Raw genomic sequence first — 18613 nt, 5'->3', positions numbered from 1 at the left:
GGGAGGCCACGTGGCGTGGCCTGATTAGTCCATGTTGGACCTCTTAGGGTGACAAGTGGCGGACGCTGATTGGCCCACGTGGTGGACACGTGGCAGGTCCGGATTGGTCCATTTGTCATGGGTAATTTTTACCCTAAACAAAGGTCATCTGGCAAGTTCAGCCGGATGGGTCAAAAAAGACTTACTCTGATGCCCAGATGTTCATCCAAGAGAAGAGAAGTCAACAAATGTCTAAGTCGGCCTCAACGTCAACTTACCCAGACAGTTTCCGCAATACTTCAATGAAGTATTCGTAGACAAACCGAGAGATTCAGTCACGCGGCATGTCCGCACGTACTGGCTCTCAGATTATCCAGCCGGCTCTGTATGTGCCCCAACAACCATACATGCCGTATGGATCACCATACATGCAGTCGACCTTCTTTGGGGGTCCGGCGGCACAATAGGTCCAGCTTATGGACTGGCAGCTCCGGCTGCTAAATCTTGGGGAACACCCGTCGACGTTCTCTAAGAATATAACCGAGGCAGTTCAGCCGGCCAACGTTAAGAACGTGTTGGTTGGACCTATGATGGTACCACCATCCCGGAAGACCACCTAATGTCTTACACCAACCACATGTACTTACAGGGGTTGGAAGACGCCGTCTAGTGCCGATGCTTCCCGGCAACGTTGAAGGGCATAGCCTAACGATGACAATTTGCCTGCCGGATGCATCAACAACTTTAAGACGCTTGCATACCTGTTTGCGTCCAACTTCTCCATGAACATCCCTGCCAAAAAGACAAGTCTCGACTTAGGGGCTATTCAGCAGAAAGACAAGGAAGGACTAAGGTCCTATGTCAGGTGGTTCAATCTGATGAGAATTTAGATTCAAGGACTGTTTGACGAAGTTGCCTATACAGACTTCTTCAAGGGTCTGAAGGATGAGTCGACCTTTAAGTTCGACTTGGTTCGCAAGAGGGTTGCTACCCTCCAAGAGGCATTGATGGAAGCCGAAGCCCATACAGGCGACGGAGCTTTGCGCCATCAAGCACTTGTCGGAACCTAAAAGGTCCGACAGGAAAGAGAGTCGGTCTGCTCAGCCGGCCAAGAAAGAAGAGAGCAAGAAAAGAAAAGAAGTCTGAGCGGCAGACCGATCTGGTTTGCCGTCCCAAAAGAAAAGGAGAGAGTTTAAGCCGTACGTCCCCAAGTACGAGTTCAACAAGGACTGCTCCTCCATCCTCATAGAGATTAAAGACCGGTTGACCCTTGAAAAACCGGCAGCAATGAAGAGTCCCATCAATAGCCGGGACAAGAGAAAGTACTGTCAGTTCCATGAGGATGTCGACCATCACACCAATGGCTGCTATAGCCTCAGGCGGCTATTGGACCGTCTGGCTGATGAGGGGGCTTTAAGCCCTATATGGTGAAGTCCAAGGGTAACCCCAAAACAAACAATGGACAAACGTCCAAGAAGCCGGCTGTGAGCTCTAACACTGATGAAGAGCACATCTTTACTATAGCAGGCAGCTTCGCGGGAGGGGGTCCTACCATCCGGGTTACCAAGGACAACATCCAGAAAAGCTTGGCTCTACCTCATGCATCTCACAGCCGGCAACATAGCCCAAGATGTTGAACTAAGAGTTTGGGGCTAGTTGGTAGAGACCCAGTTGGTACCCATCCGAAATTCTCTCTACAGCCGGATGTAGAGGAAATCTTAAACCAGCTTTAATAGCCGCCTCATAGCAGCCAAAACACTCGTCCTTATAGCTGGACTTCTCTGCCAGACTACCGTATCCTCGGCATCCGGCACTGTAAGAATATAACCATGACCCATTACATGGTCAGCCCTAAAACTCTCAATCTTTTCAGACATGGCCTTGCGCCTGTCTTTTGGAACGTGGCAATAGTAAGGGGCATACATGTCTCTTTGGGTGGCTGCCGGCTCTGCCCATTTTTCTCCTTTTTCCACTTCATGACTTTCTCTCGCTGTATGTAGACGAGAGTGCTTCTCCTCAGAGTCGTTAGAGTGCAGACTAGAGGTGTTGGGCTCAGAGTCATCGCTCGAGCTCTCAGGCAAAGCAGCCGCCTGCCCGGATAGATCAATGATAGGAGGGTCATTCTGAACCTCCTCCCCTGATTATGCCAAAATAAAATCACTTGGGGTACCTGAGACGCTTGGTGGCACGTCCGAGATCTCGCTAATAGGCGCATAAAATGAGGAGTCATCTAAATTTGTTATCCTGGCCATTCTCTTTGTTCAGGCCATGGTGTCCTACAAGACACATAGACATTCGGACTTGGGCAAGTTCGCAAAGGGTGGTCCAACATGGGGTAGTCGGCACTCCTAGTTTTAGATTCAGCCGTCTCCGGTGACAAGCTGATCACTAACCTAGGTCGTGCCGTGTGCTTTTGTGCTACCATTTTTGAAAAAAAGAAAAACAATGAGAAAGTGCAAAAGAGAACAGGCAGTTACCTTTGAGTAGAGAAGTCTGAACTTTTGAAAAATCTGGCGGCTGAAGAAGCAGGCGGTCTGAAAGCAAGCGGCAGTCGTCCAAAATGTCAGAGCAAAAGTCCAAAGTTCTGTCTGAAAAAGTTTTTAGAATGTCCAAATGATTTGGACATCCCCTATTTATAGGGGGGAAGTTCAAGGGTAAAAAAAAAATCGGTAAAAACCGTTAGCCAATCATAGCGGGACACCTATCGCAGGCGCCATGTAGCATGCCACGTCACCCCTATGAGGGGCAAATGATTAGGGGATTTTTCCCTGCCACGTAGACCACTCAAGCCCTGTCACGTGTCCGCTACGTGGACCACCCAGAGTCCGCCACGTGTCACCTCGTGAGAGGTATAGGGTGGACCAATCGGGCCACGACACGTGGCAGATAGATAGCCAACCCAGAAATTGGCCTCTAACGGCCCAAATTCCTAGGCAAAGCCCAGTTAGTTCTAGGTTTACTGAAACCTAGTACTGGGCACGTTTTTCAACACCCTATAAAAGGGAGATGTTCCCTCTAAGGAACATCATTAAAAAAAAACAATTAATTCAGATACACATTAACTCACAATTAGAGAAAGTCAGACACCTGACACCTCGAACTGAGCAATTACACATTGCAGATACTCTCTTGGAATCCAAGGGAGACCCTTTACTTTCCGCACTTTACTCCTCAAACACGTTCTAACTTGATCCTCGGAGGCGGAACTCTCACCCACAGGAGTCTCCGTTGTTTTGCAGGTACATGCGTCCAGAGGTCAGTTTTGGAATTGTAATTCTCCCGCAGGACATCAAAAAACCCCGAAACAATTGGGAATGCCACGTATCAGCAGGGTATTGGTTCATTTTGAACCTCTCTTAAAGTGACACGTGTCACCATTTTATTGGGCCACGTGGCCTTGGGTATTTTTACCCAAAACAATAATAATAATAATAATAATAATAATAATAATAATAATAATAATAATAATAATAATAATAATAATAATAATAATAATAATAATAATAATAATAATAATTGTGAAATCTTCTTTGCTCTACCCCTCTGCTCTATTATGCTAAAATCGATTTTGCTTTGTTTTGCTCTGCCTAGAAGCTCAAGAGTACATGGCATTATTATGACAAATTAACTTAAAATTTTCCAAAGATAAGTAGGACCTAAAATCTTACCTTCCATTCCCGGCCCAAAAATTTCACAAAACTCCTCCCTTGAAACGACAAACAAAACTCCTCATTCCCTCTTCTCTATCCTCCCTCTCTTATCAAAGAGGGTAATCCCCGCCACTCGGCTGTGCAATACACTGCATTAGTGCATTGCACTGCACTACCCTTTTCCATGGCTGCGCCTCCACTTTTGCGTGGCCTGCCCCTTCTCCGCCTTCGCCTTTTCCTTCACAACCACCATAAACTCACCGCCGTCTTCATCACTCCTATCCGGCATCGCTTCTGCTCAGCCGCCTCTTCTGAGTCAACTCGTTCGGAAGAGGATGTTTACTCGTCGGCGAGTGAATTGTTGAGGGTTAAAGAGCCTCCCAAATTATTCGACGGAATTGATGAGCTTAATTATAGAAAATGGAAAGATAAAGAAGATGAGATTCTTCGGGATATTGAGCCTGTTACTTTTCTTGCCAAAGACATTATCCACTCTAATAGGTATTATTTATTTATTCTGTCCAAACTATGGTTTGTTTTCTGTCGATTGCTCTGCTTGTGTTTACACAATTGATGAATTTAATTTTGAACCAATATTTCTTTTAATTTATGTTATTTAGACTTTGCTAGAAGTTTTAGTCATGGTCGAAGTCGTGTTTGGGATCATTTGGCATGGCCTCACGGGTATTTGAGGTGAAATGGAGAGTCGGAAGAACATAGGTCCTAGTATATAAGTGTGTATATGAGTATCATGGAATAACATTTGACCTGCGTATTTGTTTTGAGAGGATGGGTTTTGCTCTCCTTATCTTTAAACATATTGTTTGGATAGAAGGAAATGGAGAGAAAAGGAGGGAAGGGAAACGAAGGGGAACAAATTCTTTGTTTGGATAAAGAATTTTAGCTAGGAAGGGAGGAAGGAGCGATCCATTTTCCCTCCCTCATCAACTACAATCCCTCTTCCAAAGTGGAAAGATTTGGAGGGAAATGAAGTTAGATCTTCTCCCTTCATTTCATTCCTCTTCTCTTTCTTTCAATTCCAAGTTGCTATCCAAACATGAATCTCTTTGATATAAGTGGATTTTGGTTTAAACCTTAACTCGCCCTTAGACATCCAATTAGAATCTTTTATTTTCAACAATAAAAGTGAAAAGAGTTTTTCTCGTGATAGAAATAAAAAGTGTGAAAGGGGTATTAGTTATTACTCTTGATGGTTATTTTCCTGGTTGTTTCAATGGAATTTGTAAATTTCGTACACCTCAATATGGATAACATTGTTTACTATCTGTGTGTGGAAAACCGGTGATGAGGCTTACAGGGAACAAAAAGTTATAGACTTGAATAACCTTTAGATTATAAGTGATACTAAAAGTATAGTTTGGATATTGCTTTTGTAAAACATTTGTTGAGTTACGGATTTGCATTGTCTCTATTAGTTTGTTTGCTAAGGGGCATAGGGAGGGAGGGGGGGGGGGAGTTGTGGGGTTGAAGGTTTGCTCTTTTCCAAATTTTGGCTAGGTTGTATATGTTTGATAGTGGTTTGGCAGTGTAATTCCTCACTCTTGCTTATAAACACACATACACTCTATAATGAAGGTACTAAAGGAACAACTGACAGTTGCTGAGTTGCCTGATGTTACTGCTCTTTCGAAGGTCTTTTAGTGGAAGTAAATGGACTGGAAGAATTTTTGATACATAAAGAGTGGAAAAGAGCTGGGTATTATGTTATACTGACAAACATTCTGGTTAAAAGTGATCATGTGAAGCAATGTGCAGGAGATTTGTTATCCTTAGGCAATGCAGGCTTCCTTCATTTGAAATAAGTATCATCTCTTTAATTTTGGCTCCTAAATAACTAGCGGAGAATGAAGGCAACTCATGAACAATACTAGAAAAAACACAAATATAAAAGAATGGAATATCTATCATTGATTTGTTGTGCATGTGCTTGTTATTTCTAACTGGGTAATCTTCAACAAGAAAAAAGACGTACAAAACAAATTAAACAAAAAAATTTGCCGTGTAAAATACATCCACTTTGTAAAGGAGAGATAGATTGAACATTTTTTCAAGTATGAGTTTATGTCTCTGTGTTTTTTTAGGCAGTCAGACGAGATTATTGCAGAAAAGGAAACAAAGAACCTTTCCTTATTTTTTATTTTATTTTTCTGCATTTATATTTGAAGATATAATTGATATTAAATTAATCATTCCCAGCCATGGATGACATTGAGAGTGCAATAGGAAGATAAATCAAGAGTGAGAGAGAAAGGGAGAGAAGGAGGGATGAATTCAAAGTGAAAGAAGAAGATGATTAGAGATAGAAGTGAAGGGTTCAATATATATAATCTATATAAGGGAAGGGTTCAATATATATATATATATATATATATATATATATATATATATATATATATATATATAAATAATCAACCTCTTTCAACCTGTATACTCCAAAAAATATACTCCACAAAAATAGAGTTTCATCATTTCAACAACCTTTTATTTATTGAGACAATTAGTGAAAGTATGATATCATTGAAATTTTTATAAAAATAAATAAAACAACTGTTTGAGAGGCATCATTGCTACTCTACTCAACTTCCACATGTGTGAGATTTGTAATCATTCTTATTATTTTGCTTGGTAAAAAAGTAGAAGTGTTAATTATTAAGGCTGTATTTTGGTTCTATAAGATTGAAGACCATAGTTGGAGAAATTTGGGAGATAGATAACATCTCTATGGACTCTATCCTTGTTTGGATTGTTTAGCTTTTGAATTTATGATAAAATTGAAGACTTATTGATTACAATGAAGAGTAAAATAAGCAATCTCTTCCCCTTATCTTGTGGTAGGTGGTTAAATTTTATAGAATTATAATTTACAATTAGTGTTTGATCGTTGATAGTTAATATTAATGTTTTTATGGGACTTTAAGATTTATTTTGGGAGATGGAAATGTAGGGATAAACAAGGGGGAAGTGTGTAGACTAAAGGAGGTGACTTTAGGTCACTACTCTCTCAGTTCCAAATACCACAAACAAGCTACCTAAGCACAACCGTTCTTCCCCTTTTTATATGTACATAATCAGCAAAAAGTGAACAAAATATCCTGACAGCCCCCCTGCCATACTTTGTCTCATTCTTCTGAATTTCGCTGCTCCACTCACACAACCCCTAATGGTTCCTTTTGCGCCTCCTCTCATACGTGATTAGTCTGCGTGGCAATGCAGCTTTTTGGCTCGTTGCAGAGAGCTTATATTTCTTTATGTGGTTATATGACTTTCCTTTAGACTTGTCTTGAAATCTTTTTAGTTGTAGTTTTGGAACCTACTTATAGAGAGGGTTTCTAAGTAGTTTTATCTTTATGTGGTTGTATGAGTTTTGTGCAGAATTGTCTTATCTATTTACAGTTTTATATATTTTGCGTCTTTAAACATTCAATAGGTGTAGCTAAGAATTGGAAGGTGATGAGAGATTTTCAGTGTTCTGGGGTATGTCCAAAGTAGAGAGATATCATTTTGTGAGATGGGATTGTGTCTGTAGAGCTGATGGGGAGGTGGCCTAGGTAAATAGTAATTGGGTGTCTCTACCAAAGTGTGTTTCTCTTTGGCATAGACTGATTCAAAGCAGAAACGGTCCTCATGAAAATTTCTAGACTTCATTAACAGAAGCTTGAGTCTTTTATGGCAAAATTTCTAGTAAACTATTTACTAATTGCTATTAATACTGACCATACGGGCTGTATATTATAATCCACATTTGATTGAAGACTAAAAATTCATTAAAGGGAGAAACATCGATACATTATAAAAGGAATTCTAGAATTATATTCCCTCGTATCTAAGCGAGATGCAAAAATTATAGAGTGACACAGTCCTACACAAGCTTCATTCTCGTAGAGGAGATTTTAGGTTTAAGTAAAAAGAAGTGGATTTTAACTCAAAGTCCTTTTCCTTAATCACTTGTTCTTGTTAATTCTTATCAAAACTAATATTACACAAAGATGACACCTGCTGAAATAAAAAACAGAATTCTTAAATACAGCGATTCGACATTAACCTTGAGCACCATAACTTCCTACCAGAGGATAATGCTGGGTTTACTTATTTTCTACCATTTTTCTTAAGGCTTCATTATCGTTATTCAAATCATGGAATTGATATTTACATCATTCCTTGATTTGTAATAAAAACGAGGAAAATAATTTCAAGGAGAGCCTTTTTCTTATAGCAAGAAGAATTGCAAACAGCTATTAAAGTGTTCTTTTTGTAATTATCACGAACTTAATCCCAAACATGTATCATGAGTTATGGCTGTGGGTGGAGCCCATTGACATGCTTAGTAATCTAGTCCTTAGAACTTGCATGAACCTATATGATCCTCACATACTCTAAGGTTATTGTACCCTGGTTGACATTTTGTATTGGCAGGTACATGGATGGGGAACGTCTTACATCTGATGACGAAAAAGTTGTCATAGAGAGGTTGCTTGCTTATCATCCTCGTTCTGAAGATAAAATTGGATGTGGACTGGATTCAATTATGGTATGACTCAATCTCCCCACCATATTGTTGTAGTTTTTATTTTTTTTTCTTTTTTTTTTCATCCTACTTATATCCCGATATCATTGTCTCACTTATTATCTACATCTATCTCAATTTAGTTGACACAAGTCTTTTTATAGTATGGACGCACTAATATTTTATAACTGTTCTTTCTGGTGACCAAAACATAGGGTTTTAAACTCCCTCTCATTCAATTAAAAAGTTCTGTTACTATTTCTCATCACATATACTTTTCTATTAAAAATATACTTCGTATTAGATATTATATTAGCTAACTACTATTTTCACCTAAAATTTAGTGTAAATCTTGATGCGACGATTATATGGGACAAGGGAGTCACTTTCGGTGTGCCATTAGTAAATACTTTGCTTATAGTTTACTAATTTTGAGGTCAAGTGGTTAGCGTAATATACCTATGCTTGTAGGTGGTTACTTAGACTCTAATAAAGAAGTTTCTTTAGTATTAGCCTAAGTGATGCCCATCTGTAATCATGATAACCTACTGATTAACTTTGGAGTCGATAATATGGTTAAACATTACAAACAAAATAATCTATTGGTTATATTCATTCATAAAGTTTTTCAATATTGAAAAGTTAAGAATCATTTTAGAAAGTTATATTAGTCAATGATTCATAATAAAATGGCTTTTAGCGGATGTGGTGAAAACAAGTTTTGTAAACACGGAATGTAAGCATTACTTTAAAATACTATCTTGTGAAGTGTGATGCAGTCTTTGTACATGCTGCTGGGAGTAGTAAATATGTGTTTTTTTTTTAAATTAAATATGTTGTGTGTATTTTCTTTCATTGCTAATGGAATTGCTTTAGTGTATTTGATGTTGGTATGCCTTTTTGCAAGTTACTTCTTTTTGTAAAATTTAACATAGTCACATATCTTTTTCTTATATCCCAATTTCGGTTGCCCATTTCTGAAATTGGCAATGACTCACAATAATATAATTTACATCTCAATTCGCCACTACTTAAAGTTAGGGTCCCACACTTATCAATAATACACACTCTACAATATCCTATTAACTCCACCTTTTTATTAAGATAACATTTATTAACTAAACAATAAAATCTCCTAAACTCTGTTATAATGTTAGAGCAAAGCTGGACAGTGTATGTGGAAAGAAAGTAGGAAGATTTCTTATATTATTTTTGATATGTACATGAGTACTTTATATAGGGGTGAGGGATGCTTTCTACATTATTGTGATGCAATGAAAAGTCACAACTTTTGGCATTTCAACTACTCCTAATAACTCAAGTACATTCAAGTTAATTCACTGATTGCTTCACTGACTCCTCAACACTAAAAGTCTCATTTACCAAGCTTGAGTCTGAGAAACTCAAATCTGCTTTTTGGTAAAGCCTTGGTCAAAATGTCAGCGAGCTGGAACTCAGTAGGACAATGAATCAGCTTCACTTCTTTCTCTTGCTCAACTTCTCGAAGTGCATAATACATCTTCATGTGCTTTGTCTTGCTGAAACAAACTGGATTTTTGGAAATTGCAATTGTTGATTTGTTGTCTTCTAGAATTTCAGTAGCTTCTTCCTGTTTGTGTCTCAAGTCAACAAGTATTTTCCGAGACACACAGCTTGATTAACAATTGCCGATGCTGCAGTGTACTCGGCTTCAGGTGGATTGAGCAACTACTTCTTGCTTCTTCGAAATCCATGAAAACACTCCAGATCCAAGTGAAAAAGCATAGCCCAGAGTACTTTACATGTCATTGTTTGAACCACCTGTCTCAATATGCAAACAATTTGGAGTTTGCACTTGCGTTAAACATAACACCAAAATCTGAGGTTCCAACCTGAGGTGGCAGCACCCATATGAACATCACTTGGTTCACTCATGAACCTTGAAAGCAAACTAGCTGCGAACATCAGATTTGGCCTTGTTGCTGTGAGGTAAAGTAGACTTCCAACTAAGCTTCTGTACTGCCTGGTGTCAGCTTTCCTTTGACCATCATCTCTTCTCATTTACTACAAGAGGTGTACTGAGTGGCTTGCAGTTTTGCGTATGAAACTTCTTAAGAACATCATTTGCATATTTCCTTTGAGGGATGAAGATTCCATCTTCAGCTTGATGAACTTCCATCCCTAGGAAATAATTCATTAAGCCTAAGTCTGTCATTTCGAACTTCCTTTTCATCTCCTCCTTTTCCCGTGACAAGAAGATCATCAACATAGAGTGAAACAATGAGCAAATCATTTTCTCCTTAATTCTTCACGTAGAGATTGTGCTCATTTTTACTTTTGTTGAACCCTTGTGCAAGTAGATATGAGTCAATCTTGATGTACCATGCTCGTGGCGCTTGTTTTAGCTCATAAAGAGCCTTTTTCAGCTTGCACACCTTTTCTTCTTGCCCTTTAATTGCAAATCCGGGAGGTTGCTCAATGTAAATTTCCCTCCTCGAGTTCACCATATGAGAAAGGCAGACTTGACATCAAGTTGATAAATCTTCCATTTCTCTTGAGCTGCTAAAGCATTAAGAGTTTTAACTGTGTCAAGCCTAGCCACTGGAGCTAATGTATCTCCATAATCAATTCCTCCTTGTTAGGAGTATCCTTTGACGACCAATCACTTTGCGATCACTTGGTCTATCAACTAACTCCCAAGTCTGATTTTTCTTGATCATATTGATTTCATTTTCCATTGCTTGCTGCTACCTTTTGTCTTCAAAAGCCTGCTCATATGTTAGGGGCTCTTCAAAACCAAGGTAGCATCTTTCACATTCCTCGGTTCTAGCTGAAAGACTGGACATTCCTCGTACAAATCCGAGAGAGAATTTTTACCTTTTAGACCCGTGGCATTGTCGTCATCACTAGTTTCATCAGTGCCATTTCCAGCTTGTATAGGAGTGGAAGGAGCTTCTTCGGTATTCTCATCTCTAAGTTCATCATGCATGTCACTGCTAACTTGAAAAAATTTCTTGTCAACCTTCTCTTCGTCCCAATTCCAACTTGCTTCTTCATTGAATTCAACATCTCGACTGATCATGATCTTTTTATTGCTAAGATAGAAAAGTTGATACCCTTTGGCTTGTGAATCATAGCCAAGGAAGATTTTTCTTTCGGCTTTTGAGATGGAATATGAGCATAGCAAACTGATCCAAATACTGTTAAGTGTTTTGCTGTTGGCTTTCTCCCACTCCATGCTTCAATCGGAGTTTTGACTTAGAACTGCTTTCGTGAGCAGCGTGTTTAGCAAATATACGGTTCTGCCAAATTTTTGGCAGATTTTTCTCAGTTAACATACAGCGAGCCATTTCAATCAGGGTTCTATTTTTCCGTTCTGCTGAAGTGTATAACAGTGTAAGCTGATGTTCAATTCCTTCATCTTCACAAAAGAACAAATTCAGAGGTAGTATATTCCTTGCCTCGATCTCATCTGATTTTTTGTAGTTTACAACAACTTTGAGCTACTGCCAGTGCTTTAAATTTTTTGAAAACTTTTCTCTCATGAAATACACCCACGTCATGCGGGTGGAATCATCCATAAAAAGGATAAAGTACTTGTTTTCACCAAGAGATAAAGTTTGATGAGGTCCACATACATTAGTGTGAACGAGTTGCAATTTTTTTATGCTCTCCACACATTCTCCTTCAGGAAAGGTAACCTATGTTGCTTGCCAAATTGACAAGATTCACAAAGATCATTAGATATGCAAATTGCAGGAAAATCTCACTAGATTTTTCTTGTGATGTTCATTGAGAACACGCATATTAAAGTGTCCATAGTCCATACCTCCTATGCTATAGCCATGTGTCACTTGAGTTTGCCGCATTCACATTCTCTACTGGATAATCCCACTTCATAGAAAGCTTCTGTTATCCATCGAGACTTTTACAATCTCTTTCTTATTTGAGTCAATGATAGTGCAATGGTTATTCTCAAAGATAAGTGAATAACCATTGTTGACCATCTAAGCAACAGTAAGCAAACTCTCATTCAAATCTGGAACAAGGAGGACATCAATGATGTACTTCATACCTTTCTTGGTTTGAACACCAATTGTGCCTTTTTCAGTGGACTATACAACAACACCATTCTCCATACGAATTGGAACTTTGATGGAAGAGTCAAGCTATTGTTTGTCATGTAGGATGTGCACCCACTGTCAATCAACCATCTTTCTTTGCTGCTACAAGCGCGCATCGCTTGATGTGCATAAAACAAGCGATGAAGCCATACTTAAACTGCTAAATTTGTTGATTTGGTATCCAAGGGTCATGGGCTAAGCATCACCACTAGTTCAATATGCAAGTGCTTGATTTAAATGAACTAAGTTTTTTGCTTTGCCTGTGACCCTTGGATACCAAATCAACAAATTTAGCATCTCAAATCCGCCCTCTTTAAATTGCTACATATGATTGGACACACTCATAAAATGTAAGAAGAAAAACTGAATTGGGCAGGGGGGGGAGTAAGGTGTTATATATTTATTTGTTATAATCTTCTTAGATCCTGTTTATAGTGTCCACAAAATTATCTAGTTACTCTCTCCATCCCTAAATAAAATCTCATTTGCCTTTTGCTCATGTTTTTAGAATGATGGATAAAAGAATAAGTTATATTTTCTTTATTAAAGTTGAATGTAAAAAACAAGATAGTAGGATTTGATTAAAAAGGAATACGAAGAAATAGTGGGTTAGGTTGGTGAAAAGTGATTAATCAATCAATCAAAGCCTTAATCCCATAAGTGGGGTCGGATACTTGAACCAAAAGTGATTATTTCGTGTAGTCATCGACAAAAATCTTCCTCCTCCATTCCTTTCGATCTAATGCCACATCCTCATGTAAATCCATATACTTCACATCCTTCTTAACTTTTTCCAACCAAGTTATTTTCGAAAAGTGACTTTTATCTAGGGAAAATGTATTTGGGTGAAATGGGACATTTATTAATACTTAAAATGAATATTTATTTATTAAACCCATGTGATGTGGACTGTTTGACTTATCTTTTTTTCTCAAGCTCATACTTGTATTCTATATTTGGGTCCTTTGACCCACTAACTGATAAAAATAAAAACTTCCTCACCATCTACCAAAAAATCTACACAGCATAGTTTTAAATCCCTTAATATGTGTGTCCAAACCTAGAAAAAAAAATTATTTTTTAAGGCTAAAGGGAGTATTTTATTAAGGTTATTACTACAAGACCTGATTTTCTTAATATTCTACCATTATTTTGCTTAGATGCTACCTTTGTATCTACTTTCATCCTCTGTATTCCTTTACCACAGTCCACAAACATCCTAGACCTCATACGATAATGTTTAGGTGTCATCCTTGTCATATGATTGGAATAATACAGTAGTTTTCCATATTTTTGTTGCATACTTATAAAGAATTTGACAATTTTGATTTTCTAATATGCACAACTTTCGTATTTGTTATATTTTTACCAACCTTTGCTATTTATAAAAATAATTTTGCTAGTGTTTCCTTCTATGGATTTATGTAGAAAATGTTAGAAGGTTAAAAAATCCCTTGATGATGCTTTCTTTTTAAAATAAAATTCCTAACCTACTTTCTATGTCAGTAGGTTTTTAACAAATTTTTTTGGGCATGTTTGGCATCGTTTTTTGTTTTCAGTTCTCTGTTTTTGTAAAAAACTAAAAACCAAAACCAGGAAACAAGAAAAAGGTGTTTACACTTTTCTGTTATCAGTTTTCAAAAATACCATGATTTTAATAAGTTTAACTATTTTTTATTCATTATATGACATATATCTTATGGTTTTGAAAAACAAAAAACCAAAAAATTGAAAACCACAGCAATGCCAAACGAATCGGGTTTCTTCTTAGCATAATAAAAACCAAAAAAATTTATAATTTCATAGGAATTTGATCAAAACAATATCAAACAAACCCATTAACATCACTTTGATTAAATTGTCAATATCATACTTTAATTATGCATCAAAAAAAAAAAGGCTTGTTTTATGTGGTTTTTCCCCCCGGTGATAGTGATGCAGTATTGCCAGAGATCTGAACGCGATAGCTACGGGTTGCAATGGCACAGAGGAGTTATGGGCAGTCGTGTGCAATGTACAACTAGTCTTCCTTCTTAGATTTATTATAAATGTTTTTCTTTTTTTCTTTTTTTTTTTTTTAATTTTTATAAAAAGAAAATTTAGGAAAATTTGTCTGTCATAAACCACCTTTTTAAGAAAATCATGTAAGAATAGACATGCTGTTAATATTTTTCGGGAAGAGCACTTTAAGGTGGATTCTAGCCTTCGACTTACAATTTCTGACATTGAATTGTTTTAACCTCTATTCTCTCATTGCCATGATTGCTCCCTCCCTCCTTTTTTCTCTTCCAACTCAATTTAGGGTGGTTTGGGTTTTTGTAAAGGTTAGGGTTTTTTCTCATCAATCATTAGGATAATTTTCAAAGGTAGTTGGGTGGATTTTTGTGGTGGGTGGGTGATGTCAAGGGAGTTGGGATGGATTTTTGGTGGTGTTTAGGTGGTTGACAAAGAGTTAGTGTGTATATATAATATATATTTGTGGTAGATGGGTGGCCTTGAAGTGTTTAGGTGGTATTGGAGCTAACTAGGCAGTTTCAAGGAGGTTGGGTGGTTTATTTCGAGGGAGTATGGGTGGGTTTTGGAGGAGTAAGGTGGAGCACCACCAGGTATCATAGTGGTGATGTGGTTGGAACGGGGTTTTTGGTGGTCTGCAAGTGGGTGGTCAGTGCTTGAAAATATATGTCTACGCCCAAATCTGGCATGAGGTGCAAAAAAAACCAGTTTGTTCTTACAAGTGTTTTGTAAAAGGTGGTTTCTTGCAAAAACATTGTTAAAAAGGTTGTTTATGGCAGATTTTCCTAAATTTCCTCCGAAAGAAATATAAACATATGGTGGTGGTTGATGCAAAGAACCGGGTCTTGGCAAAGGTCAGTGACAGCTGACAAGGGATGTAGGCGTTGATGTGTTGCAGGGGGTGGTGGTGGAACAGAATAAAGGCAGGTGGAGGAAGCTGCTCTGTTTTGTTATTTTTTTTTTATTTTTTTTTTTATTTCTTCTAATTTTCCCTTAAGATAGACAAGGCAGTAAGTTTATTTAATCTAAAGCCGCCAATTCGATCAGTGGTTCAACTGATAATGTTAGTTTTTTGTTGACTCATTAAATAAATAAATATAAAGGCTAGAATCTTTGTTGATGTGGATGGTAGATTGAATTTTTTTGTAAAACTTAGCAAATTTGAGGAATTTTCAAGTCTTTTGCATTTTATGCAGAAATAGTTCCTTCGAATGTGACTATTATTAATATGACAAGAACCTGCTATGCATATCTCTGTTATTTCTAATGTTAGTTTTTCATTTAATAATAATTCTCATTAGTATATCCATTACTAGGTAAACAAGTTTAAAACTGTCTCCTTTGTAGCACATGTTATTATATGTGGGTGTTCAAACAATGTATACTTTTCATTAGTTGGGAATTTAGGTTGTATACTGTTGGATCTGTGTAAATGTCTTGTGGTAGGATTCATACTGCGTTGTTGTAGGTATTGAAATGGCTTGTATTACTAATAATTATGTTGCTTATGACAACGACTACACCTTGATAAGATCATATACCTAGCCATGAACTCTAATTTTTAAATTCCTTATATCCATGTGTTAAATTGGGTTTTACTAATATGAACAACGTACAGTTTTGTATCGCTATGTTGTTTAAGGGAATTATCCATGCTAGATCTCATTCCTAGAGTGGAAGTTGTGTTGGTAGTTCCATAGTTAAGAGATTCAAGGGGTTGAGGGAGGGATGAGGTATCACATTCATTCAATTTAGAGCACAACCAAAAGACCCCTCAATGATACGTGGATCTCTTGTCATGTAAATGTATTGACGTTATGCATCTGAGTAGGAAGTTCAAGGTGAATAATGCTCCTCAAATCTGTGATATTGCCAGAAACTTTGATATTTGTCTGATACAATATTTTTTGCTGGTTTCCAATGTGGATCTTTTTTATTTGTAGCAGTAATTGTAAGTGTTATTCTTCTACTAAACGGGGGTTTGTCCCTCCCTCCCCTTACCCCTCCCCCTCCCCCTCCCCTTCCTTCTGTTACCTGTTTGCAGCTTTTTTTTATTTGGAAAGACAGTTTGTTGTACATAATACTCCATAAATAATACCTATTGAAACTATCAATTTATGAAATAGAAAAACAAATTACAGAACTTTACTGGCTTCTTTCATATAAGATGTTATAGTAAAGAGAAGGACCTAATTTGATCTTCAATTGTTCATCATTTTGTTAAGGGTGAAATGCTGATGTTGCTATCCTTAGCTTTCGTTATAGGGATGTATGGTGATCATTTAAGGTTAGGTCGTATTCTGCTTTTAAGGTATGATTCACCAGAAAAAAGTTATCATGAAAGGCATTGTAATGTTATGCATGAAAAATTCTCATTCACAGTAAGTCTATGCTATCCTATTAAGAGATTGATATATAATGGATGATGCTCAGCATGCTGGCTTTGGCTAATGTTCATTTCTTTTGACAAAAGGTTGACCGGCATCCTCAATTTCGACATTCAAGGTGTCTTTTTGTTGTAAGGACGGATGGTGGATGGATCGACTTCTCATACCAGAAATGTTTACGGCAGTATATTCGAAATAAATACCCCTTTTACGCTGAAAGGTTTATACGGGAACATTTTAAACGCAGCAGTGGTTAGCTTTTGAAGACATCCGGGCGTCAACTATTTTTGCTGTGACATGAAAGGCATCAGGCAAATGCTTTCTTTTGGTCCTTCGACCAGTCGCCATAGTATTGCTGGTAATTCGGCCTACAAGTAGCCATTGTGAAGGCAGATAATTTTTGATTGGCAATGGGTAATGATGTAATAGTTGAGACAGAATATGATGGGATTCTGCACAGTTATGAAGCTGAAAGTCATCAGACTTCATGTAGATTTCAAGTTTTCTGGTACCACAAGTAGGAAAAATGTAATTTGTGAATGTATTGAACAGAATCATTTTTCCCTGATGCAATTAATGTACATATTAGGATTTTGATTTTATGTAATTTGGAGTTTGTCTATATCATCAACAATAATGTGATAATGGCCAATGAAATTTAAAAAAAAAGCCATAAGATAAAAAGAAATTATATGCACCCTGCAATCAAGGTAATTTTTACTCATTTAATATTTTATACTCATTTTAAAATCATAAAATGGACAAAAATACATATCAAAGTGCAAAAAACTCTTCTTTCAAAAAAAAAAAAAAAAAAAAAAGCAAAAAACTATCCACCTACCTATATGTGTACTTGGATATATATAAAAGGTGTTATAGTAAGCCTCTAACAAGTAATAACTGGATTGGGTTTCACTACTTTTAGTGTTTGATATTTTAAGTAGTGTGTGGCTCAGCTACTTCCAAAGCATTTACATTGTCTGTTTGATTCTGACCAATCTTCTCAGCTACTTCCAAAGCACTTAGATTGTCAGTTTTATTAGGTTGACATTGTTGCTCGTCCTCTCGAACTTCGTCGAGTTTGATTTTCCTCCCACTTGTCATTTTGGAAAGGTGTTCCTTCTCCAAAAAGACACCATCACGAGCAACAAACATTTTGTTCTCGGATTTATTGTAGAAGTAATACCCTTTGGTTTCTTTTAAATATCCCACAAAGAAACACTTATCCGATTTGGGGTGAAGTTTGTCCGAATTTAATCGCTTGACATATGCTTCGCATCCCCAAATCTTGAGAAAAGACAACCTAGGAGGTTTCTTAGTCCATAATTCATATGGAGTCTTTTCAACAGCTTTTGACGGAGTGCGGTTCAGTGTTAGTGCCGCGGTTTGTAGCGCATGTCCCCAGAAAGAGATAGGAAGTTCACTTAGACCCATCATTGATCGAACCATGTCTAACAAGGTTCGATTCCTCTGTTCAGATACTCCGTTCCATTGAGGAGTTCCGGGAGGTGTCAACTCTGAAAGAATACCATTTTCTTTCAAGTGATCGTCGAATTCATGGCTCAAATATTCGCCACCTCGATCCGATCAAAATGCTTTAATTTTCTAGCCAAGTTGATTTTCAACTTCTTTCTGAAATTCTTTGAATTTGTCAAAGGATTCAGATTTATTCGACATTAAGTAGATATAGCCATATCTACTAATGTTTGTTAACGAAGTTGAATTCTTAGATGTCTGAGCTATCGGTATCAACTTTTGTCTAATCATATGTAAAAACATGCAATTTCCATTGAACATATATTTGCAAGACAATTTTGAAACAACTATTGTCAAAGTCTTACATTCAAAATACCTAGGTGTCCAACACAATAGATCATAGTATGTTCAAAAGCATGAAAAACTAAGATTAGTTTAATTACATGTCATAGACAATATAGTGCATGCAAGCACGACCGA

The 18613-nt window shown here is 37.4% G+C and overlaps 1 protein-coding gene across 1 annotated transcript; it reads left to right on the top strand.

The window, feature by feature from the left end:
* Positions 1-3645: 3645 nt before the first annotated feature.
* LOC110703792 (protein DCL homolog, chloroplastic-like) lies at positions 3646-17279 on the top strand. Its single transcript, XM_021881573.1, has 3 exons — positions 3646-4130; positions 8064-8178; positions 16744-17279. The coding sequence occupies exons 1-3, from the start codon at positions 3814-3816 to the stop codon at positions 16912-16914; spliced, it is 603 nt and encodes a 200-aa protein (XP_021737265.1). The 5' UTR covers positions 3646-3813; the 3' UTR covers positions 16915-17279.
* Positions 17280-18613: the final 1334 nt, after the last annotated feature.

Source organism: Chenopodium quinoa, unplaced genomic scaffold (assembly GCF_001683475.1).
Source record: "Chenopodium quinoa cultivar QQ74 unplaced genomic scaffold, ASM168347v1, whole genome shotgun sequence".
NCBI lineage: Eukaryota > Viridiplantae > Streptophyta > Magnoliopsida > Caryophyllales > Amaranthaceae > Chenopodium > Chenopodium quinoa.
The sequence above is the reverse complement of the archived record's forward strand: the minus strand, read 5'-3'. Positions and strand labels throughout refer to the sequence as shown.